General features: G+C 47.7%; 1 protein-coding gene across 1 annotated transcript; it reads right to left on the bottom strand.

Moving 5' to 3' along the window:
* Positions 1 to 86: 86 nt before the first annotated feature.
* On the bottom strand, positions 87 to 24417 carry LOC104665962 (trafficking protein particle complex subunit 10). The gene is made up of 10 exons (XM_030914893.1): positions 22966 to 24417; positions 21378 to 21519; positions 18702 to 18860; positions 17742 to 17971; positions 16077 to 16177; positions 13957 to 14083; positions 11759 to 11929; positions 7456 to 7633; positions 3101 to 3295; positions 87 to 2782 (listed from the first exon to the last, which is right to left on the bottom strand). Exons 1-10 carry the CDS (start codon positions 23458 to 23460, stop codon positions 2544 to 2546), a joined length of 2037 nt encoding a protein of 678 aa, XP_030770753.1. The 5' UTR covers positions 23461 to 24417; the 3' UTR covers positions 87 to 2543.
* Positions 24418 to 25470: the final 1053 nt, after the last annotated feature.

Consider the following 25470-nt stretch of genomic DNA (forward strand, 5'->3'; position numbering starts at 1 on the left):
AATACAGGAATCTGACCCTCCTGGGCTGTGCTGACAATGGAACTGTTGTAGGTAAAATCATTTTCTGATTAAATACAATTTCCACATTAGAATCAGAAGTTATAATTTTTCCAATCATAGGACATCCCATGAAATTCACAAAAATTATAACTTATTTTATTTTCCATTTCACAGTATTTACATGTTCCACAGATATTTGTAAAATGGCTGCAAATTCCTTGCTTTTTAGATACACATTGTATATCCGGCTTCACAATTATTTAACATCTCTTACATCTTTATCAACAAAACCAGCTTGTCTCAAACACATAGACCTTACTTTACATAAAACAATAAAAATCCAATTACAGTTACTCTTTTAGGACTTTTATGACAAACATTAAGAAAAAAATGACAATTTTGGGTAACCTTCTTTGTCTTAAAGAGGCAGAAGCATTCATGTAACATAATTTGCAAAAGATCTTTTGGGTAATTGGGGGAAAAAACTGATAAATTTGATTTCATTCCATTTTCAGGCAATAAGAAAGCACTGTAAACATTTTAAATTTCTCCTTCACTTTCTTCCTCTAAATATATGTGAAGTTGGATAATTTCATCCTAGGAGTAGAACTAGATACAAGAATATCAGAGAGTAATAAATAAAACATTTAATCACATTCCCTCTTCCAGAAGGTAAGAGAGAAAGGGTAAGAGGGAAAGCTACATTATAGACTGGGGAAGCCTCCCAGGCTGACAACACGGATTACAGGCTCTTCTGACAGAATCAAATCTCCCATCTCTTTATTCACAGGACTTGGTAGAAATGCAGGGCAATCATCAATTTTTACGATAAAAAAACCTTATTTTAGAAACCCTAAACTATCATTAGATTCTGAAGTTCTAATTTGCTAACTAGTTTGACCAAGTTTGTTAGTTTTAAACTGCACATGAGGAAGATAAATTTCTGGGAAGTTTAAATACACAATTATTTATCTTCTTTACATGTCTCCAATTTCTACAAATGAAAAAGACGTAGAAGGAAAAAAAAAAATCACATCACCTTTATTTATTGAATGAGCTAAAAGATAACACAGAGAATACTGGAAATGACAGCTGTCACGTTTCCCCAGTCTGTGCCTCCTTCCTCCCACGCCCCACTGCCTCCCGCAAGCACCGTGCTGGGCGGGAACCCGGTGCTCCTTCTCTCCACGACTTGCATATCCACGGGGATTCACACGAGGGCCACTCGCTGCTGGACCCGATTCTATCTGCTCGCGCTAATCTTGTCAAGTTCAATTCCAAGCACGCTTGCCCAGGAAATTAAGAGTACTCTATTTCATATGTACAAAAATACATCGCTTTGGAGAGCTGGAAAAGGTTTAATACGTACAACACTTATTTACAAGCTGTGACTTTCACACCTGTAAAAACAAACACACTTATTTTTGTCCTTGATTTTTGGTGCAACTTACACATAAACATTACATCAGTTAGTCTGTATTTTTAAAAATAATAAATCAACCATATGTACAATTAAATTTACAACCGAAAGCAAATACTCCATTGGAACAGTGTGACTGCAACTCAGTAGACCAGCGGAGGACATTCCAGGACTTGAGTCCTTCCCTACAACCAGACTGAAAACCCACTGAGGACCTCTCTCATCCTCACGATGGAACATCTTAATTTCTAAGACTTAAGGTGCAAAAGAAAAATAATGATTATACAGCTACAATTACATGTAAAGACTTTAAAGGGACAGAAAAACGTATTAACCCCCACATATATAATGATCATTAAATTAAATACATATTTAACTCCCAGTGCATATGATATTCTATCAACATTATAGGGGACCACAGGGTTCTAGAAACATTTATCCCTAAACCACCTCACCGCCGAGGAGTTCCTCACAGCCGGGTCTCAGCTTTCTTCAGTACCTTTCACGTGGCTCCGGCTGATGGGCCTCCAGGTCCCCCAGCTCCGGCATCCCAAGGCACAGAAGGGGTTATGATCCCTCCCTCCCCCCACCCACCTCCCCTAGAAGGGTGTTACTCTAGAAAAGCACAACGAGAGGATCTGCGGTAAACGGCTGTTTTACCCCTTAGGGGACACAAATAAACCCCGATCAGGAACCTGGGCAGCTGTGTGACCAGAAAGGCACACACATGTCACTAAGAATGCAAGGCCTGCTGAGTGTCTACCTGAAAGACAAATGGCCTTCCACAAAGAGCCAGCAGACAGAGGCTGCTTCGTGGAGACAGCATGGGTGGCAACTTTCATGAGCAGCGTGTGAGGTAGGGGGAGGGAGGCTGGAGCTCTGAGTAAGTGGCGTGGGACACCAGCATGGGGACGGGGTGAGAAAAGCAGGAATGTGAGATCACAGGCGGCATGAAAACAACAACAGAACTCGCTGGCCAGCTGCATGATGATGCTCTCTGACGTCCCCACAGCCAGGCAGGACCACTGAAGGTCTGGCTGGAGCCAGAACGGAGAAGAGTCCAGTCACAGTCCCATAAAGTGCACTCCTAGCTGGGCCATGGCATGTGTTCACCCCAGCGCTGTCATGTTACACTGACTTCCAGGACGTGGTCATCTTGGCTGGGGATGACCAGGACTTGCGTGCCTGAGCTGGAGTTGAAGACCTGGCCGGCCGGCAGTGCCTGCAGCCGGGGCATGGGCAGGCCTTTGTGCTCGCTGCTGCAGGCTGAGTGCATGCTGCCCCTGCTCTTAAGGCTGCTGCTGTCTGGCTGGTCGTCCCCGTGCTTGTCTACTGACAGGCTGTCATTTTCTATCCAGCTGTCTGCAAAACACACAGTAAGTTAGACCCAAGCTGTGCCCACACTCACCTGGGGACTGGCAAAGCCACATGGAACCAGGCTGAATGTGCAGAATGCCACCCGACGCTGCCCCTTTACAGAGCACTCTGCGCACAGAGGCTTGATTTCAGAGCAGTGCCTGAGATTCTAACAGCAGACGAGGTTTCTGGTACCAGTTTCTCCTGGCACTGAAAACATGCCGCCAGTTCTCACACCTGCTCACTCACAAGCGTATCAGCTCTCGCACAAAGTCATCACCTGCTCGAATACTGAAGGTAAACTTTTTCTTAAAAAGTCCTTACCAGCGTCCAGTTGGGAGGAGTGCGCAGAATGATGGGGGAGGTACTTGAACAGCCTGACGTCGGGCAGAGGGAGATACCCCGCGAAGAGCGGCATCACTTCCATGTGGACCCTGTGAGTGGCCCGAGCAGCCACTGGCATGGAGATGACACCGCAGCTTTTCCCACACACTGCCCAATTGCTACTGTTGTCGACAACTGCAACGAGAGGAAGCGCTGTGTCACCCAGGACGGGCCTTCAAGTACTTGGGCGAGAGTCACAGCCATCGTTACCCAATCTTCTCACCCAACGGTGTCTGACAAAACACCGCGGACACAGAGCCCAGTGCCTTGTAGCTGCACCTGAAGATATAGCCATGCACTTTCACGGTGACAACACCTATTTCACTGAGTCCAACTTCAATTCGTTCTGGATTAGAATGAATTATGCTGGACATGTACAGAAAACGGCATTTTTCCTGTGAGGTTAATAAATGAATTAATTTTGATTTCAAATTTTTGTGTCATCTTCCAAAGTATGGTTACTTTGGCAGTTAAATGAGTTCTGTCTGGTAAGTGACAGTCTCCAAGACCACTGGGTCTGAAGCCAACTCTGCCACTCAGAAGAGCATCCCAAGGCCTCCAGGCTCGATGACCTCTGTATAGTGGGGAGAACACCACCAGCCTCACAGAGCTGCTTTTTAAGGATGGAAAGAGGTATGTATGAGGGAACTACAAAAAGTTCACGCAAAAATGGAATCCAAAGATGCAAATAGAAAATATAAGCTTTATTTCTCAACATAAGCCCCACTAAAGTCAAGACATGTTTGTAAGCAATGGATGTCATTGCTTACAATGCCATTTAGTCCATCCCTGAAGAACTGGGAGGCCTGAGAATTTAGCCATGTCAAGGCAGTCTTTTTCTACATTATTAGCCGAATAAAAATGGGTGCCTTTTAAAAACTTTTTAAGATCAGGAAACAAAAATAAGTCAGAAGGAGCCAAATCAGGTCCATAAGGTGGATGCCTCATGATTTCCAATAGAAACCCTCGCAAAGTTGGGCTCGTTTGAGGAATGAGCAGGAGCATTGTTGTGGTGGAGGAGGACTCTCTGGTGAAGCTTCCCCAGGGGTTTTTCTACCAAAGCTCTTGCTATCTTCCTCTAAACACTCTCATAACACACAGATGATGTTGTCCTTCGACTCTCCAGAAAGTCAATAAACAAAATGCCTTGAGTATCCCAAAAACCTGTTGCTGTGGCCTCTGCTCTTGATCGGTCTGCTTCCGCTCTGGCTGGGCCACCCCACCTCTTGGTAGCCATTGCCATGTCTGCTTTGTCTTCAGAATGGTACTGGGAAGGCCACACTGCATCTCCTGTTAAGGTTCTTTGAGTAAATGCTTCAGGATCTTGATCCCATGTGTTTGAAGTTTCCATGGGAAGCTCTGCTCTGGTTGGCCGTGGACCTGGGTGTTAGGGTTTTGGCACCCACTGAGTGGAACGTTTGCTCACCTTTCTGTCCTAATTGCATAAGCTGAACCAGTTGAGATGTCTGCGGTGTTGGCTCTCATTTCTGCTGTTAATTGTCAGTTCTCTCCAATTAGAGCATGAAAAAGGTGAATTCTTTCCTTGACAATGGATGTGGATGGTCTGCTTGCTGTGGCCTTAATCTTCAGCATCATCTCGTCCCTTCTTAAAACAAGGTATCCATTTGCAAACTACTTAACTCTTTGGGGCACTGTCCAAAGAATTTCATAAACTTTTCATAAAGCATCAATGATTTCACCATTCTTCCACCCAAGCTTCACCATAAATTTGATGTTTTTTTTTTTTGTTGTTGTTTTTTTGAGGCGGAGTTAGTTTCTCTCTCGTTGCCCAGGCTGGAGTGCAATGGCACAATCTCGGTTCACTGCAACCTCCAACTCCTGGGTTCAGGTGATTCTCCTGCCTCAGCCTCCCAAGTAGCTGGGATTACAGGTGCACACCACCACACCCAGCTAATTTTTTGTATTTTTAGTAGAGATGGAGTTTCGCCATATTGGCCAGGCTGGTCTCGAACTCCTGACCTCAGGTGATCCGCCTGCCTTGGCTGCCCAAAATGCTGGGATTACAGGCGTGAGCCACCGCGCCCGGCCAGTGTTGGCTCCTGATTTAATTTTAGCAGAATTCACGTTGCTCTGAGAGGGGCGCTTTTAAACTGACGTCTTCTCCTTCTTAGTGCCTCAAACTCGATCCTGCTCAGTGAGGAGGAGCTTATTTTGGTGCAAAAAGTATTGAAATCCATGCATAGTTTTTTCATAATGTATCTTCCGTGATTTGTTTGAAGAACCCTTGTATGTAAAGCATTTAGTCTCACTCCTGGGACATGGTAGTGTCTTAATATATGGCAGGTGTTATTATTAACACTGATTATTAAAACAACCCTCATGTAATTCAATGCAATTCAAACACCTAAGTGATCATTCACTGGGACCAGCCCTGGAGATATGAAATGAAAGTAAGCAAGACAGGATCCTTGCCATCCAGTAAGCAAGACAGGATCTTTGCCATCCAGTAGTAGTTGGCCTGGCAAAGAGGTCACAGCTTCCCATCATGAGGACACCGAGCAACCGCCCAGGGGGAGTGAGTGACCAGAAGGCCATAAGCAGCAGAGAAGGGCTCAGGGAGATGGACATCCGGTAGGTAGGAATGGCAGACCTTTGAGGACAGGGGCTACTACAGGACACACAGAGGCCCTAGGAGTGTCCGGAGGAAGGCAATGGAGTGACGGTTCTCAGAGTGTGGCTCTCAGGGCACCCGCAAGCTCACAGCTTTCACACTCCTGCCTTTCCACGCTGCTAACCTCGGTGCTGCTGGGGCAACCACAATGGCGTGACTCAGGAGCCAGATCACTGCCATGAACTCACAGCAAAAAACCAAAACAAAATGCCACGCTTCACAAAGTAGTCAAAAGTGTTCATTTTATTAAATTCAGCTCCTGAGTACACTTTTTTTGTTTTTTAATTGTGAAATGTTTATAGACTCACAAGAAGTTGTAAAAATAGTAGAGGGGTCACAAACCTTCATCACCAGCTTCACCCAACTGTGCCATCTCATGTAACACAGGAAGCTGACATTGGTAACATACAGTGAACCAGGCTGTAGACCCCACTGGATTTCACTACAGAATGAACCAGGCTGCAGACCTCACCGGATTTCACTACCGAGTGAACCAGGCTGCAGACCTCACTGGATTTCACTAGAGTGAACCAGGCTGCAGACCTCACTGGATTTCACTACCGAGCAAACCATGCTGCAGACCCCACTGGATTTCACTAGAGTGAACCAGGCTGCAGACCCCACTGGATTTCAATATGGAGTGAAGCAGAACGTAGACCTCACTACAGGATGAATCAGGCTGCAAACCCCACTGGATTTCAGCACCTTTTGCAGGCATTCTTTGGGTCTAATTCTATGGCATTTGTCACATGTGTAGATTCTTGTAACCACCACAGCGGCCCTGGCCCAGAACTCTCCATTACCACAGAGGACGGCCTCCTGCTGCTCTGTGCAACACTGACCCGCCCTCCTTCTGCGGCTGGCATTTTGAAGGTGTCATTTAGAAATGGAATCACACAGTACACCTCCTTATAGGATTGGCTTTTTCTTAGTACAATGCCCTTGAGATCCAACCACAGCACTACGTGTGTCAACAGTCCCTTCTGTTTCATTGCTGAGGAGGAATCAGATGTGCCAGTTTGTTTAACCGCTCTCAAGCTGAAGGACATTTGAGTTATTTCCACTCTTGAGTGCTTGTGTTCTTGACATTCTCTGGGTCTCTGCTGCAGAATGACAGCTGGCTCAGGGAAAGCACGTGGGGAGCGCTCGGTGCTGTGAGCCGAAATAGCCGCTGTTTTCACAGAACGCCCTTTCCACTTGCAAGAGTGCTGGGGAAGCTAGTTATTCAGTGTTGGGTATTTGGCAGACGTTTGATTAAAAATGAATGATGTAAGCCTGTCACTTCAAAGAAAACAACATGAGTATTTGCTGCCAATGATGCCATCTGAGACTTTGAGCAAAAATCAGAATTTTGGAAAACTTACACTTGCCACTGTGAGCTTAAGAGTCCTGATGCTCCAAGCTCTCCCTGAGAGATCACAAATGCAGATTTTAAAAAAATATTGTCAAACAAGAGGTGCCCCCATTTGGAAGATCTGCACAACTCAGGAAGCCATGCTTCTCACGTGACTAACGGCACAGGGTGTCATGCTATGATGCCTGGGTAAAAGAGCCACTCAACATGCAAGATGGGCTGGGTGCAGTGCCTCATACCTGTAATCCCAATACTCTGGGAGGCCAAGGCGTGAGGACCGCTTCAGCCCATGGGTTCGAGACCACCTACCTTCATACATAAGCTTTGTCGAAAAATGCTCATCAGATTCGGTCAGTGCTTCATCCTTGTCCACCTCCAAGAGGTCTGAGAGCCTCGTGATCGATACCTCCAGGGAGCAGAGGGAGCCTGTTCTGCAGTACTCCATTCCCGAAGGGGGAAAGATCTCAGCCTTCACGTTGTATAATGTCTGGGCAGGAAAGGGAGAGAAAAGAAAGGAAATGTACCTAACTGTTCTCAAGAAATGCAACTAGGGCAAAAGAAGAGCTGCCTGCAGACCCTGGAGAGCTGAGGAAAGACACTTATCTGCTCGGCTGGCCTTAGAGCAACTGTGGCCACTCACGCTCAACAATTCCCATGGGAGATGTAATGTTTTCGGAAGTCCTACACCCCCAACCTTAACATCCTTCTTCAAACTATGAACATTTCCAACTGCAGGAAGAAAGGATAGCACAGCGACCCTCCAGCCGCCTATCACCCGGATCCCGAGATCTCAGCATGTTGATGCCTCAGCATCACCGATCGAGCCATGTACATTTCTGTATTTGCCTGAGGTAATTTAAAGCGAATTTCAGGCCAGGCATGGTGGCTCACGCCTGTAATACCAGCACTTTGGGAGGCCGAGGTGGGCAGATTATTTGAGGCCAGGAGTTTGAGACCAGCCTGACCAACGTGGTGAAATCCCATCTCTACTAAAAATACAAAAATTAGCCGGGTACAGTGGTAGGTGCCTGTAATCCCAGCTACTTGGATTACTTAGCAGGAGACTCCCTTGAACCCAGGAGGCAAAGGTTGCAGTGAGCTGAGATCACGCTGCTGCACTGCAACCTGGGTGACAGAGCAAGACTGTCTCAAAAAAAATAAATAAATAAGATAAAAAAATAAAGCAAATTTCAGATAACCTGTTATTTTGCCCCATCTACTTCAGTATGCATTACTAAACACTAAGGCCTTTTTCTTACCAAAACACAAAGCTATTATTACAACTAGCAAAAGCAACAGGAATTCCTTGGTATAACCCAATTCAGTCCATAATCTACTTTGTCCATGTTTTCTTTCCATAATCAACCTATTCTCAGTGGTTATTCAAACACGCTTAACATTCTACCACCACCCATGGCAAACAATCACAACTCATCCGCCACCGCAAAGATGAAAAAAGGGCTCACGCAGCTCCACTTCTGAAGGGAAGCGGGTGTGTGCACGCGCGCGCATGTGTGTAATACAGTACAACTTGACTTAAAAGTGTTCTATTGGCATTGTAAAACGTTCAAAGAAGATATTTCAATATATTAAGAGGTGTCTGTCTGGAGTCTGAGGCCAAGATGAAGTCGTCTGCTGGGAGTTCACAGCCTAAACAGCAGTCCCGAGAGCGGCCTTTCTAGGTGATCTCCTACCAAATCCCCAATCACCTCTGTTCAGACATGGGACAAACTCCCACCAGTCTCAAGAGGGGTCATGCTGGAACTTCCTGATGTTCTCGAGCCACAGGGCAGAAAGGATCCCAAATACACAGATGCCAAAATGCCTGCCATGGGCCCGGATACCCATAGGTCCTGGGAACGGAAGCAGTGGAATGCTGTGCTAGAGGCCCCCTGAAACACCTCCTCCTTCTGAGAAGCTTCTGGCTGGAGCACAGTGTGAATGTTTCTGAATCCAGCAAAGAATGCAGATTGGCCTAAGGGCTTGAAGGACACCCAGAGTTGCAGTAGGACAAAGTGGGGTGTGCTGAGACCTGCGTGTGCCTGAACACTCCTCTCGGCTGCATCTGGAAGGAGAGTGGCTGGGAGAAAGCACAGCCCAGGGTGAGCAGCAGGGGCCTCACCTGGCAGCACCTGGCGCTCAGGCACAGTGACCAGAACCGCGGAGCCTCTTCAGAGAGACATGCGAGCGCTTACAGCCAGCTGGTCTCTGACAGCGAGGCCAGGGTCACCCCACAGGGAGGAAAGCATCGTTATGACAGATGGGATAGGGACACCTGATGGGTCACTTGAAAAGAACAAATTTGGACCCTACCTCTTACTATACACAAAAATTAAGTCAAAGTAGATCACAGACCTAAATATAAGTGCTGAAATTACGAACATCTTGGAAGAAAATGCAGGAGAAAATCTTTTTGACCAAAGGGAATGATTTTCTAGGTCCAAAGCAAAAAATTCAAGCAATAAAAGAGAGAGTTGAATTAGATTTCATCAAAATTTAAAACTTTTGTGCTTCAAAGGACAACAAATGGAAGAAAATATTTGCAAATCATGCATAAGGACCTGGTACCTAGGATATATAAAGAACTTACAATTCAATAATAAAAAACAAATAACCCCATTTAAACACGGGGAAAGGAGTTGAACAGACATCCTTCCAAAGAAGGCAGAAAAATGGGCCACATGCCCACGAGAAGCAGCACAACATCACTAGCCACTGGGAAAACACCCGCCAACTGGAACGGCCACAACCCAAAACACAGTGAGACAAGTGCTGGCAGGACACACAGAAGCTGGGACTCTCTGGGTCCCAGCTGGAATCCACTATGTTGCTAGTGGGAATGCAGAGCCCTCTGGGAAAAGTTTGGCAGTTGCTCAAAAAGCTAACCATAGAGTTACCCATATGACCCAGAAATTCCACTCAGGTCTTTACCAAGAGAATTGAATAGATATGGTCACATAAAACCCATACTTTGGGCCGGGCGCAGTGGCTCACGCCTGTAATCCCAGCACTCTGGGAGGCCAAGGTAGGTGGATCACGAGGTCAGGAGTTCAAGACCAGCCTGGCCAAGATGGTGAAACCTTGTCTCTACTAAAAACACAAAAAATTAGCCAGGCCTGGTGGTACGCGCCTGTAATCCCAGCTACTCCGGAGGCTGAGGCAGAGAACTGCTTAAACCTAGAGGGGTGGAGGGTGCAGTGAGCCAAGATTGCGCCACTGCACTCCAGCCTGGGAGACAGAGCAAGACTCTGTCTCAAAAAAAAAAAAAAACAATTAATAAAATAAAATTTAAAAAATTAAAAACACACACACACACACACACACACACACAAAAAAAACCTGTACTTTGGCCGGGCACAGTGGCTCACATCTGTAATCCCAGCACTTTGGGAGGCCAAGGCAGGTGGATCACCTGAGGTTGGGAGTTTGAGACCAGCCTGACCAACATGGAGAAAGCCCGTCTCTACTAAAAATGCAAAACATTAGCTGGGTGTGGTGGTGCATGCCTGTAATCCAGCTACTCGGGAGGCTGAGGCAGGAGAATGGCTTGCACCTGGGAGGCAGAGGTTGCAGTGAGCTGAGATCGTGCCATTGCACTCCAGCCTGGGCAACAAGAGCAAAACTCTGTCTCAAAAAAATAAATAAATAAAAATAAAAATCATGAGCCAGGTGTGGTGACATATGCCTGTGGTCCCAGCTGCTTGGCAGGCTGAGGTGGGAAGATCATGAGCCCAGAAGGTCCAGGCTGCATGCAGTGAGCTATGATTGTGCCACTGCACTGCAGCCTGGGCGACAGAGTGAGACCCTGTCTCATAAATAAATTATTTATATATAAATTATTATTATAATATACACTATTATTTATTTAATAATTTGTGATTTTATTTATTCATTTAAATGTATTAAATAAGGCATTATATAAAACATGAAGGTCAAAACAATTTGTCTTGTTTGGAAGAAGATAGAAAAAAACTGCTAATATCAAAACTATAAAGACAAACACTTCAAATCAACATGGTTTGACAATTTCAAACAGTAAAGAGAAGAAAAGGAAGTATCACAAAATTGCAAAACATTAAGTCGAATAATCTCCCTAAAGGAACACAGCACACACCTCTATCTACTCACCTAGCTCAAGGCTACTCTTCATTCCACACTCAAATTGGCTTCTAAAACATGATGCACAAGTTCTAAGAAAATCTTCACAATATTCAGCTAGCAAGTTTTTAGCTTTTCTTTGAAAAACTAGAGATATGCCTTAGAAAGCAATGCCCCTGAAGATGAAATGACTCCAAGAAATATTTCCAGGGAGTTACTAAGTCAACATGAGAAAGGGAAAAAGAAAAAAAAGGAGTCTTGGGGCTTCCAAATGACAAACACTCCTCTTAGAGACGCCCCCAGGAGTGTGGGCATCTCAGATGTGTCACTCGAGAAGGACCTGGGGTTCTAAAATAAAGACAGTCGATGATTCAACTACCCCAACACCTGTTTTTCTCCAGCTGTTCCTTCATTATGTTGGCAGAAGCTGTCTATTCAGTTCTTCAGATGATAAAGAACATAATGCCATCTTTCATTTTTCCACCCCACCCTCCCAAAACAATACATCACTTACAAAAAAATTTTCCACTTTAAATTCATAAATATACGGCTTTAAGGAGACAGACAGCTGTTCCTCAGAAACTGGGGAAAATCCAACAGAGAACCGGCAATGCAGAGAAGGGGGAGGCTCTTCTGTCCACTTGAGTTCCCAGACGAAGAACACCGACTGCTTGCTGTAGATGGGCTGGAAAGAGAGTCGGGGGTCACTGTTCACACAGCACCATAACCGCAAAGACAACACAGACACTGCAGAGAAACACACGCCATGCGAAGGGTGCGGAGCAGACACCATGGGCAGGCCTCTGCCTCACAGCACGCCTCTGCACGCTGCTCTAGGCCCCACAGCACCTGTCCCTGTCCTGACTCCCTTTGCCTGGCCTTGTCCCAGCAGAAGATTGTACAAAATTGGTAAATCTTTAATTTTGTATGATTCCATAAGTTTTATATCATATGAGATTAAAAAGTAGCTTCACTTTTTTTTTTTTCTTTTTGAAACGGAGTCTCCCTCTGTTGCCCAGGCTGGAGTGCAGTGACATGATCTCGGCTCACTGCGACCTCTGCCTCCTGGGTTCAAGTGATTCTCCTGTGTCGGCCTCCCAAGTAGCTGGGATTACAGACGCATGCCACCATGCCCAGCTAACTTTCTTTTTATTTTAGTAGGGACGGGGTTTCCCCGTGTTGCCCAAGAGGGTCTTGAATTCCTGAGCTCAGGCAATCCACCTGCCTCGGCCTCCCAAAGTGCTTGGATTACAGGTGTGAGCCACCGCGCCCCATCAGTTTTTTTTCCCTTTTTTTAGAGACAGGGTCTCACTCTATCACCCAGGCTGGAGTGTCATGGCGCGATCACAGCTCACTGCAGCCCAACCTCCCAGGTTCAAGAGATCTTCTCACCTCAGCTTCCTGGGTAGGTGGGAATACAGGTGTGTGCCACTATGCCTGACTAATTTTTGTATTTGTAGAGATGGGGGTTTGCTATGTTGCTCAGCCTGATCTCAAACTCCTGAGCTCAAGTGATCCACCCACCTGGGCCTTCCAAAGTGTTGGAATCACAGGTGTGAGCCACCATGCCCAAAGAATATTAATGGATATTAATTAATATATAGTATATCCCATGCAGCACCAAAACAGGGGAATAGATCATCAATTAATTAAAAAGTACATCTTGGCTAGAGGTGGTGGCTCACGGCTGTAATCCCAACACTTTAGGAGGCCAAGGTGGGTGGTTCACCTGAGGTCAGCAGTTCAAGACCAGCCTGACCAACATGGTGAAACCACGTCTCTATTAAAAATACAAAAATTAGCTGGGTGTGTTGGCGGGCGCCTGTAATCCCAGCTACTCGGGAGGCTGAGACAGGAGAATTACTAGAACCCAGGAGGCAGAGGTTGCAGTGAGGCAAGGTCACGCGATTGCATTCCAGCCTGGGTGACAAGAGCAAAACTCCATCTCAAAAAAAGATAAATAAAAATTTAAAAAATAAAATAAAAAGTAAGTCTTTATATCCAGCCAATTATTTTATATTTAAATTATTTTAGGAACCAGGACAACCTGATGTATGGGTTGAACACCGCTATTACATGTAGAATCCACACCTAAAAGCACAGTGACAAGCTCCAGGACTATCTGAAAGAGCTGAAGGATTAGTGGGGGAGAATCCTTTGAAAATGCTGAAGATTCAGACATCCATTAAGAAAGCCTTCGAGCTCTAAACACTCAGCATTTAGTGCCTAAAAACATACGTGAAAAATCAACAGAAAAAGCAAGGTCCAGATTCAGCCAGGCAGCGAGGCATAAACAGAAAAGGCAAGGTCCAGATGCAGGCACGAGCATGGCTCTTTTACAAAGGCACCAACGTGTCAGGCACCATCGCTCTGGCACTGGCAGGCATCACGCTCCGGGCAGAGTGGAGCAGTGCCCATGCAATCAACAGTGCGTTCAAACAGAAGCTTGTACCTGCACACATCTATGCATAGAGTGGGACCAGTTTCAGATTTAATTCGCCTAAAAAGAAGAATTCATCCATCCAGCCACCCACTTACTCAGCAGCAAGCCCCGATCCAGCCTCAGGGCAGCCGGAGGAGCTGCACAGGAGCCTTTACTCATCAGCAGTGTAGCTGTTCTATCTCAAGGCTCGATCGCAACACATACTACGTCATTTCCGTACACTCTGGTTCTCTGTTGAGAAGTGATGCTCAGGTCTACACAATGTTTACCTGCTGGGACTGCGTGTTCAGTGGTACTAGTTGCAGGTCGGTGCTATCACTGGTATCTACAAGATAACTATCTGACAGCTGAAAGTCAAGTTCTGACAAATTCTGGACACAAACTTGAACATATTTCCTAAAGCGGAAAAACAAGAAGTATTATTTTGATATGTAAGAACTTTATTAAATATATCTTAGCTTTGTTAAGGAGACCCTCTCTGTCTGGGGAATCAAAAAAGCAGCAAAGCAAAGCAAGCTACGTTGTTGCGTATGTTTCTCCTTCAGATCTCACACCGAAAAGTGTCAGAAAAAAATAAACCTTTTTGGCTGGGCACGGTGGCCCACGCCTGTAATCCCAGCACTTTGGGAGGCCGAGGTGGGCAGATTATGAGGTCAGGAGATCGAGACCATCCTGGCCAACATGGTGAAACCCCATCTCTATTAAAAATACAAACATTAGCCAGACATGGTGGCACGTGTCTGTAATTCTGTAATCCCAGCTACTGAGGAGGCTGAGGTATGAGAATCGCTTGAACCCAGGAGGCAGAGGTTGCAGTGAGCTGAGATCGTGCCACTGCACTCCAGTCTGGTGACAGGGCGAGACTCCGTCTCAAAAAAATAACAAATAAAATAAACATTTTTAGAGAGGCGATTTCTGTGAGGAAATGGAAGAAAGAATATAGTTTCTGACCAGCCTTATTATAAAGTGATCATGGCTGGTCACCCTCACTGGCCTGTGGGGAGCCACAGGGAGAGAGCAGCGGCCCTCCTCATTAGAGGTGAAGACTCTCCATTGAGAGATGAAAGGCGGGGCTTATCTCCATTTCCATTACATGCAAAGCTTTGAAAAATAATAATAAGTTATTATTTTTTGAGACAGAGTATTGCTCTTGTCACCCAGGCTGGAGTGCAATGGCACGATCTTGGCTCAATGCAACCTCCACCTCCCGGGTTCAAGCAATTCTCCTGCCTCAGTCTCTGGAGTAGCTGGGATTACAGGTGCGTACCACCATGCCCAGCTCATTTTTGTATTTTTAGTAGAGATGGGGTTTTCCTATGTTGGTCAGGCTGGTATTGAACTCCTGACCTCGTGATCCGCCTGCCTCGGCCTCCCAAAGTACTGGGATTACAGGCGTGAGCCACCGTGCCCAGATGAAAAATAATTTTTTAATAAGGTTCTTTTAGAGATTATTGATGTTTTTAACCATTAATATCTACAGCTCCTTTTGCTGTGATTTGAAGGGGAAGAAAAGCTGCTAGTATAATGTTCCATTCTAAACATGGTTCTGACATTTTTGTTTCCAAATTATCCAATCATCATCAATGGATAAAAAGTTGCGGTGAGAGGCCAGGCCAGCATCCCGAGCCCAGTGATCAACGCTAGCACCGTCACTAAGGTGGGGCACCTGGACACTGTGGGCCCCCCAGTGCAGTCAATAGGAAGCACACAGCCCCGCCTGCCTCAAAGCAGAATCGGAGTCTACTCAAGCCTTTAGAGCGGCTGTTTTCCACCGAGGCAAGTCCGCCCCATCCAGAGGACACTGGGCAGTGTCTACAGACATCGTTGGCTGCCACACCTGGGGGTGGGGAGTGCTACTGGCATCTCATGGGAGAGCCTGGGGTGCTGCTCAACACCCTACAGCACACAGGACAGCCCCTACAACAGAGTTATCTGGCCCAAAATGTCACTCATGCTGAGCTTAAAAGTTCCTGTTCTAGAGGTTGTAGGCAATTGACAAGAGATACAGGGACACGAGAATTAAACAAATCCAGCCAGATCCAGAAAGGTGGGCCTCCAGAGGAAACCTGGCCTGCGTGTGAACAAGTCGATGGCTTGAAAACAGGGAAGAAAGGATGAACAGAGGTCTAGTGGTCTGATGGAGATTTTGGATCCCAAGTCACACAAACCAACCATAAAAGGTCATTTTCAGACAGTTGGGAAAATCTGAATATGAACTGGGTGTCACAGGATACCAGGGAATTGTGAATTTTAAGAGACGAACAATGGCCTTGTGGTCACATTAGAAGACATCCTTTGTCATCACGAAGGCCAGCTTTGAACATTAGGAACCTCCACTTAGAAAAGTCCTGGGAAACCAGCCAGGGCCTGCACACCACGCCTCTGTTACCGTGTTCCTGAGGACAGCAGGGCGTGCGTGGTCCTGAAGGGCACACTGAAGGTCAGTGCGATGACCGTGGAGTAGATGGACCACGGGCAGTCAATCGACACCTGAGGAGGAAGCATAAAGACACTCTGACCACTCGCCCGACGGACAGCACAGCCACCACCACTGCTGCCCAGAGACACCTGCAGTGCCTGCCCACACCCTAGTTATTTTATTATGGCTTCAACCACTCGTTCTCCAGGAAGCAAAGCCTTACCTAACACATACACAAACCAACGAGAAATAGGACACTATGTCTACAGACAAGAGAAGCGAGCACAGAACTGGCAAGACGTGCACCCGTCACCAGAATCATCTCAATGGCGGAAGAGCACAGCCGTCCCCTAAGCAGCAGACCCACCTGCTGCTCCCATAAACGCAGGACCACAGAGCCATGTTTCAATGTGCACAGGGTTTTGACACAGTGCTTTCAGTCATATATTTCCAGATGACATTAGTCAATGAGTACTCCATATTTAATGAGTTATCTAAGCATTTAATCCACGTGAGGCTGAATATGTAACTGAAAACCAGATCAGTTTAGGGGCACAGGGAGGACAAAGATATTACATCCCTTAAGGGCAGAAATGAGGCAAGTCTCAAGCCTTATTCCCCACAGGGAAGAGGTGAATACCCCAGCACGCAGTGTGCGTGCCACCAGTGCCAGGGAAAAGCAGGATAACACGGCACACAGCACCGGTGCCGCCAGCGCCAGGGAAGAGCGGGATACTCAGGCACACGGCACAGGTGCTGCCAGCGCCAGGGAACAGCGGGATACTCGGGCACCCAGTACAGGTGCCGCCAGTGCCAGGGAACAGCGGGATACTCGGGCACACAGCACAGGTACCACCAGTGCTGCACGTTCCTGCTGAGCTGAGCGCCACCTTCGCGAATGGTGAACGTCTGTGTGAGTTAAGGGAAAGACACTTCCTCAGGTATCTTCAAAAACTGAACATTACAACATTCTTCTTCAGGTGTCAACTTGTCTGGTAACTTCGTGCTTCGGCAAGATGGCACTCCTTGCCCTTTTTCCCCCACTGCTCTTGGGCATCTACTGCGACCCTCGGGCTGTTTCAGAGCCCTCAGGATTCATTTCTGGGCTACAAGACTTGGGCACACCCTGAGTAATATGATGTAGTGACACATTCCATGAGCTGATTTCCTGTGGATCTGGGACCGAAATCACATCTTTCTCAAGTAACTGTCAACGAGTACCAGCACCAAAGCCTAAAACGAGACAGCTCCTCCCTGGCTGAGCTTATGATGTTTCAGTGGACAGACACCGAGGCACACATGACACAGTCCTCCTCTGGCCTCGTCACTGGTCAAAGAGACATGACCCAAGTCTGATGCCCCTCATGCCTAGGCCTGCCCTATACCTCTTACAGGAAACTCCCTGGCCCCTGGAACTGAAAGGGAAAGGTAGAACTGGCTTGCCTCTGTCCTTGCAAAAAATGCACCCCTTATCTAAGAAAGGGTGATTCACAGAACTGCTAACCACACGGCCAGGGCGTCAGGAATCGGAAGGAGTCAGGCTACCAGCAGGCATCGCTACATCGCCTTTCCCAGCTGGTGGGCAGGCGGGGAGGCCCCACAAGCTAAGTAAGCTCCTCCACTGCCCCGACTCACTTTGTGGTCTGTGGTAACCATGCAGTGGCCAGTTTTCTGTTTGTCCTTATGCTTCCTGTGGGGCTCTGCCATCCCCAGCATGTCACTCTCCCCTCCGAGTGCTGGGGCTGAAGGTAAAGAGAGAACTTCCAGTTCAAATTCGATCACATGGTACGCAGGCGCAACAGGCAGACTGATGCTCGTGACCTTGTCAGAGAACTGAATCCGGAGCGCGGCATCAGAAGACTGTTCTGCGAAAGACAGAAAAAGTCACTTCAAAGCTGGTTCTCTCGGTTTCACTTGTCCTTTTCCTTACAGCAGGTGATGGCCCAGCAGTGAGGCCACTGCTCAACCTCTCCCGCTCCTGAGCACCTGGCAGGCAAACCCAAGAACAAAGCCCCTAGGAGAGAGCGGCCCAGTGTGAAAGCCGGCAGGCAGAAGCCCAGACCCATCATTGCTCACAAGCTGAAGACAGGAAAAGGACATTTCCCACGGGGACCACCCAAGCCCTACGTATGTCCCTGCATGACCTTCTCCTGTTCCGTCTCATCTGCAGATCCACCCCCACCCCCAGGGGAGCAGGGTCCTCCCCTTCCCCTTCTTCATGGCTGGGGCTGGGAGGATGGAGTGCTCAGGGCTCTCAGCAGCACCCACGAGGGCTGCTCTGCTTTTGCTTCTCGGGAGCAGGGCCAGCCCGGGGTGGACAGGGTCTGGCAGGCATCGCTGTGCAACGTGACGCCACATCTCCTATCCTCCATCAGGCAAGCACTGCTCGGCCACTCAGCGTGTGAACCACTGCCGGTTTACCACCTCAAATGGGACCCCAGCACGGGCACCAGGCCGCAGTGCTATGGAACACTGATTCCAGACACTGTTGAGGGGCACTCAGCAGGACGGCAGCAAGGCCAGGCTCACCCTCACACCCACACAGCGCAGGGCAAGGTGGGTGTCCTCCTCGGGCCTGGGTGGACGGCACCTCACCTCTCGTGTTGGAGTAGACCATGGCCCTGCTCTCCGCCTGGCAAAGAATAAGCATGGCTTCTGCATTGCTGAGCTGCAGGCTGTCTCCATTCTTTATCGTATAATGGCCGGTAGTGACAGTGAACTTGACTTTCTGAGGAATGCCTGCCAGAAGGCTATCTAAAGGAAAAGAGATCACGGCTCAGCACCACTGCCAACCAGAAGACAGCAACTCAGGGCCTACAATGGGGTGAAAAGGGGCTCTGTTTCTTTTATTTACTATGAAAGATTTGCTCCTTTGGGATCTCCATGAATTCCGTCTATTTCCATTCCCTTCTGCCCTCACTTTTCATGTCAATGATGTGGACTACAGGGCTGAAGGAGAACCTTGCTGGGGAAAAAAGAATTCTGTGAGTCAAGGAGTCTTATCCCCATCTTGGTTTAGCAAGTCAGGGATTATGATCATGACTATGTCTCCGAGGGTCACAAAATTTGCCTGCCAATAAGCAGTAGGAGAGAATCAGATAATGAAGCTTAAGAAAAGACTGTAAACAAAACTTGACTGTGTTGGTGCTGTTCAAATATTCAAGACATTCTCTGGCTTTTTCAGCTTCAGGCCACAGGCTTTTGGCTTAAGAGCAGACAGCAGTCAGGTGCCCCCCCCCTCACTCCCAGACAGCAGTGAGGGGCAGGAGTGAGCTGAGGCCTCTGAGAATCCTGTCGCAGGGAAGGCAGGCAAGATACCAGGACTGGGGGGAGAGTGGACAGAGACAGCGGACACTAGGCGGGAAGCAGGAGCCAGGCCATGAGCCTGGCACTGCAGACGCTGGGCCATGGGGAGGGCAGGGCCTGCTGGCTAGTGCTTCAGCTCCCCTGCGGGAATCAAGTTCAGCTTCTCTACACAATGTTCCAATGGAAGAATCACTGGAGAGACCGACTGCTGTGTCCCCCCCCCATCTGACAGCCTTTGCTGGTGGCCACGCAAGAGGCACAAATGCGGAAAAATAGGGAGAATGGGGGAATAACAGAAAGATGCTCTTTGTGATTTTTTCTTCCAAACAGAAGAAACAGGCAAATAAATAAATTGTTCCTGAACACAGGAGACATTCACTCACTCTTGTTCAGCTGCCACATGTTCTGCAATCATTTGTTTACAGCAACTCCTTCCAATTTTAGAACTTATCAGAAAGGACAATAGCTTTGAGTTTCTCAAATGCCATACCAGATGGACAAGTTTAATCATCCCTTTCAAAGGAAAACTTTTTTTTTTTTTTAAGAGATGGAGTTTTGTTCTGTTACCCAGGCTGGAGAGCAGTGGCGCAATCAGAGCTCCCTGCAGCCTCAAACTCCTGGGTCAGGAAGCTGAGGCTCCAGCCTGCAGCTGGGACTAGAGGCCATGGCGCATCACTACACCCGGCTAATTGACTTCATTTTTAACTTTGTAGAGATGGGGTTTTGTCATCCCTGCCCCGACTGGCTTGCCCATGCTGGTCTCAAAGTCTTGGCCTCCCAAAGTGCTGGGATCTGAGTATAGGTAAGTAAATCTAGTGTTTAGCATTTGAGACGTACTTCTAAGCAGGAAATTATATACACACGTATGAAAGACATGAGCTGCTACTTGGCTAATGTGACCCTGTGAAATACACGTGTGGTCTTCAGCCCATTTCCAGGCGCACTAGCTCCCGAATTCCTCACCATCTCCGAAGTGATGTCTTTTTGTAGGCTAATGAGATGACTGGAGGCTGGCAGCTCCAAGGTAGCTTCAAGATGGGGACTGGCCACCAGCGTGACCCAGGCAGGATGAGAGGGTGGGGCCTTTCAGCAGCGCCACCCAACCTCCAGGGAGGAAAGCGGGGCTGAAGGTCGACTTGCTCGTCAGTGGCTAGTGGTGTAAATGATCGTGCCTGTGTAATGTCGCTTCCATAAAAACCAAAGGACAGGATCTGGAGAGCTTTCGGGCAGCTGAACACATGGAGATTCCTGGAGGGTGGCACCCAGGGAGGGCGTGGAAGCTCTGCACCCCTTTCCCCATACCTCACCCTCCGCACTTCTTCATCTATATCCTTTCTAATAATCCAGTCAACGTGCTTCCCTGAGTTCTGTGAGCTGTTCTAACAAATTCTTCAAACCCTGAACGGGGGTTGTGGGAGCCCTGATTTCTAGCTAGTCGGTCAGAAGCACAAGTAAAAGAACCCTGGGCTGGCGGCTGGCATGGGAAGCGGGGGACTGTCTTGGGGACTGAGCCCTCACCCTGTGATGTCTGACGCCAGCTCCAGTAGACAGGGTCAGAACAGAATTGCAGGACCCCGCTGCAGGGCTGACTGCTTGCTTGCTGGCAGGGGGAAATTCCTGCACATTTAGGTCCAGAAGTCCTCTGCACTGATTATTAGGTTGAGGGAGCCAATAGAAAAAATACTTTGAGTTTCTTTTTTCCACTCTCAGAGCTAATTCTTCTATGTTTCTTATTTTCAGATACACCATGTTTATTAAATATGAAAAAGCAATTATAGGAAAGCAAATACTCAGATAAACAAAAGAGGCAGTCAGCTAGTTCCCAGGCAAATTTCCCATTATGTTACCCGAAACACCTCTTAAAGGCAGACACAGCTAAACACTACGAGAAGCCTGGCATCTCAGCAGGTCTCCTCAGAATCGCCCCTGCAGCGCACCTCCTGAAGGGCCGGGGACCCCACTCACCAGCCAGCGGCTCCACGTGCAGCTGGGGCTCCTGCGAGTACACGTCGTACTGCACAATGGGGTAGATGTGAGGGAGGACGAACCACACGGAGCCCACTGAGGCGCACAGCTGCCTGAGTGTATATGTTCCAGGTTCCTTGGCCTAGAGTCAAAAAATCAGGCATCTGAAACCACGTCAACCCAGTTTTGTAGTTAGGAGCTCCCTGCGGTAGTGCTGTATGCAGTGTTCTCTCTCAACTACAGAAAGGCCTGTACTTCCTTCCCTCTTGGACCCCTGCTCTTGTGCCCAAACCTTTGAGGGACTCTTCAGAAGGCCCTCAGAATCTCCCAATTCATGATTTTCTGAGTAACTGATGCTTAAATTTAACTTTAATAAGGTATTTTCAACTTTATAAACTGTATTTGTGGCATTCTTTTTTTGTGTGAGACAGAGTCTCGCTCTGTCGCCCGGGCTGGAATGCAGTGGTGCCATCTCGGCTCACTGCAAGCTCCGCCTCCTGGGTTCACACCATTCTCCCGCCTCAGCCTCCCCGAGTAGCTGGGACTACAGACGCCCGCCATCTCGCCCGGCTAGTTTTTTGTATTTTTAACAGAGACGGGGTTTCACCGCGTTAGCCAGGATGGTCTCGATCTCCTGACCTCGTGATCCGCCCACGTCGGCCTCCCAAAGTGCTGGGATTACAGGTGTGAGCCACTGCGCCCGGCCTGTGGCATTTTCTTTGACGGGTGTATTTACTAGACATTCAGCACGAGATTTAAGCCCTGCTCTAGACTAAAAGCGTGACAAACAGCTGTACTTTCCACAGGCCAAATCCTGTTAGGTTAGTGCAACTTACAGGACATCCTGTGTCAGAGAAAACTTCACGTTAGAGTGGGTGAGAAACACCAGTTTTGACACCCAGCCAGCCACAAAGGGAAAATAAGGTTGAGTGGGAAAGTGTACCACCTTCTTGAAACCTCATTTTTTTTTTTTTTTGAGACGGAGTCTCGCTCTGTCGCCCGGGCTGGAGTGCAGTGGCCGGATCTCAGCTCACTGCAAGCTCCGCCTCCCGGGTTCACGCCATTCTCCTGCCTCAGCCTCCCGAGTAGCTGGGACCACAGGCACCCGCCACCTCGCCCGGCTCGTTTTTTTTGTATTTTTTAGTAGAGACGGGGTTTCACCGGGTTAGCCAGGATGGTCTCGATCTTCTGACCTCGTGATCCGCCCGTCTCGGCCTCCCAGAGTGCTGGGATTACAGGCTTGAGCCACTGCGCCCGGCCGAAACCTCATTTTAACAAATGAGGGTGTATATTTTCATACCCAGGGGGGAAAGCTAACTGAATCCAATAATCCAATGAGTTAAAAAGCTAACTTAATCTAAGAACAAATATCTATGTTAAGAACTTCACTCAAAATGTATCGACTGTCAGAAAATTGTATAGATACGAAAGAAAACATCAGTGTGTTTTTGTATAAAGATAGAGACAAAAACAGGGTTAGGAGAGCGAAGGACTCTACTCAGTTCTCACCACACTCCAGACAGTTCTTGCAAGCTCCATGGCCCTTCTTTACAAACTTGAAAGTCAAGTTCCCACCCTGAACGCATACCTGAGTCCTGAAGGTTATCTGGTTGGCCCCTGGTTCCAGGGTCACGTGGCTGCACCTCAGCACGTGGGCCCCCTCCTCCAGAGCCACCCCCGAGGGCATCTCTAGAGAGGAGCTGCTCTCCTGCCTTCTCAGGAGCATGTGGACGTTTCTGCAGATAATCCCGGTCGTGTTCAAGGAGTTATCAGATGGGCTTCTCTCAGACATCTCATACAGCTCCAGGGCGGGCAAACTGTTTTGGGATACAGGGAAAGGTGCGGTCTCGGGTGGAAAGTTAATGATCCCGTTGGACGTCTTGTGCTTGGTAAGCCACTCCGCAGTCTTCCGGTAGCTGTTTTTCTCAATGCTGAAGTGGACATTGACCACAATCTGCTCCACATGAACGGGCACAGGCATCTGGCTGTACATGGTTATCTCAATGCACAGAACACCGCCCACATGGACCACGGCATTGGAGGGATCAAAATGGAGATCTCGCAGTTGTGCAAAGGACTGCATGGGTAGCACTATCTTATGACCTGTAAACAGACATTATCATAACTTATTCCCCAAGTCACACTTCCTGGCAGTAAGCAGCAGCAGGCCGTGGACACAGTAAGATTACTGAGAGCGTACTGGAGCAAGCAGCAGTGATGTGCAGAACAGCCAAGCCCAGCCTCTTGCCATCTTCACACCCCCCAAAAGTTACTGTGTCAAAAGCAAAATATGAACAAATACCTACGTAATGCCTAGAAATCATAAAATGTACAGAAGTTAATCTTCTCAAGTCTGCTTTGACAAACCTAAGAGAAATACAGGTAAACTACCTCTCAATTCCAAACTAAGATTTGTAAATAGTCTACTTTCTAGAGCTATTTTCAAGAGATTCCAATATTTTCTCACCTACTTAAAAACATGCTCAGTGAAGATGTCCAAGTGCCCTGCTGTAATGTGGAAATAAACCCCAGGTGTTTGCCAGTCTACAAAGTCAGCCGATTAAACAAGGACCCCTTTGTGCCCCAGGCTCAGGACGGTAGCTACCAGCCAGGTCAGTCGCTGCTGAAGTGAGAGCCTAATGCTCTCTCTGGGCCCTTCTCACTCTGACCAAACTGTAAGTACCCTAGTTTTGTCTAGAAAATCCACAAGGCTGCAGAACTGACCAGTTAAGTATTTATTAAATATTCATCAACTAAAGGACTTGCCAAGACTGATGCCACCGATCATGAGAAACAGTAAACAATTGTGGAATATTTTATTCATATAGGGATACCAAGGAACGTTGGCAGGAAAATCACAACTCAAATAGTCTCAAATACAAAGCAGCAGATGTGGTCATGGCTCTACCAACAATCAGTTTGGGCATGTTAAAGACTCTACAAAGCCAAATTAATGTCATGATGCTTCTGAGAAACCCAACCAGATGGATCTCGTTTCCCCCTTTCTTTGAGACAGGGTCTCGCTCTGTCGCCCAGGCAACAGTACAGTAGCACCATCCTGGCTCACTACAGCCCAGTCTTCCTGGGCTCAAGTGATCCTCCCACCTCAGCCTCCTGGGTAGCTGGGACTACAGGTGCCCGCCACCACACCTGGCTAACTTTTTGTAGAGACAGGGTTTCGCCATGTTGCCCAGGCTGGTCTCAAACTCCTGACCTCAAGTGATCTGCCTGCCCCGGCCTCCTGAAGTGCTGGGATTACCGGTGTCAGCCACCCCACCACACCAGGCCGCAGATGCCGATACATGAATACACGCCAGCAGTCAATAACCATATCAACCTGACCCTGAAACTTCTAGGAAAACTGGTTTTCAAGCAGTTAGTCATGGCTATGACTGAACTACTGTGTTCCCCAACTTGCATGTGCTGAGCGCTAACCCCCAACCTGATGGTATCTGGTATCTAATCCCAGGCACCTCTGCAAGGTGCCTGGGGTTAGATGAGACTGTGTGATGGTATTTGGAACCGGGCTCTGCGAGGTGCCTGGGGTTAGATGAGACTGTGTGATGGTATTTGGAACTGGGCTCTGTGAGATGCCTGGGGTTAGATGAGACTGTGTGATGGTATTTGGAACCCGGCTCTGCGAGGTGCCTGAGGTTAGATGAGATTGTGAGGGTAGGGCACGCATGATGAGCTTACTGTCCTTTAAGAAGAGTCATCAGACAGCTCACTCTCTCTTCTTTCCCACCATGTGAGGACAAAGCGAGAAGGCAGCTGTCTCCAAGCAGGGAAGGGAGACCTCACCAGAAACCGACCCTGTGGCACCCTGATAGCAGACTTTCAGCCTCCAGAACTGTGAGAAAGTAAACGCCTGTTGTTTATGTTAGCCCGAGTAGAGTAACACAGTAACCACCTTAAATAAGCACACTTCAAAACTAAGGTGAGGAGCTCAGCTTCGCAATAAATTTAATCTTACCATACAGCATCATCTACAAGTATATTTTCCAAAACAATTAATGTGACTCTAACTTCCATTTAGATGCTCCTATGAGGAAACACTGAGACAAATTCCAGAAGGCAGGCCAGCCTGTAGGAC

The sequence above is a fragment of the Rhinopithecus roxellana genome, chromosome 13 (genome assembly GCF_007565055.1).
Source record: "Rhinopithecus roxellana isolate Shanxi Qingling chromosome 13, ASM756505v1, whole genome shotgun sequence".
Classification (NCBI taxonomy): Eukaryota; Metazoa; Chordata; class Mammalia; order Primates; family Cercopithecidae; genus Rhinopithecus; species Rhinopithecus roxellana.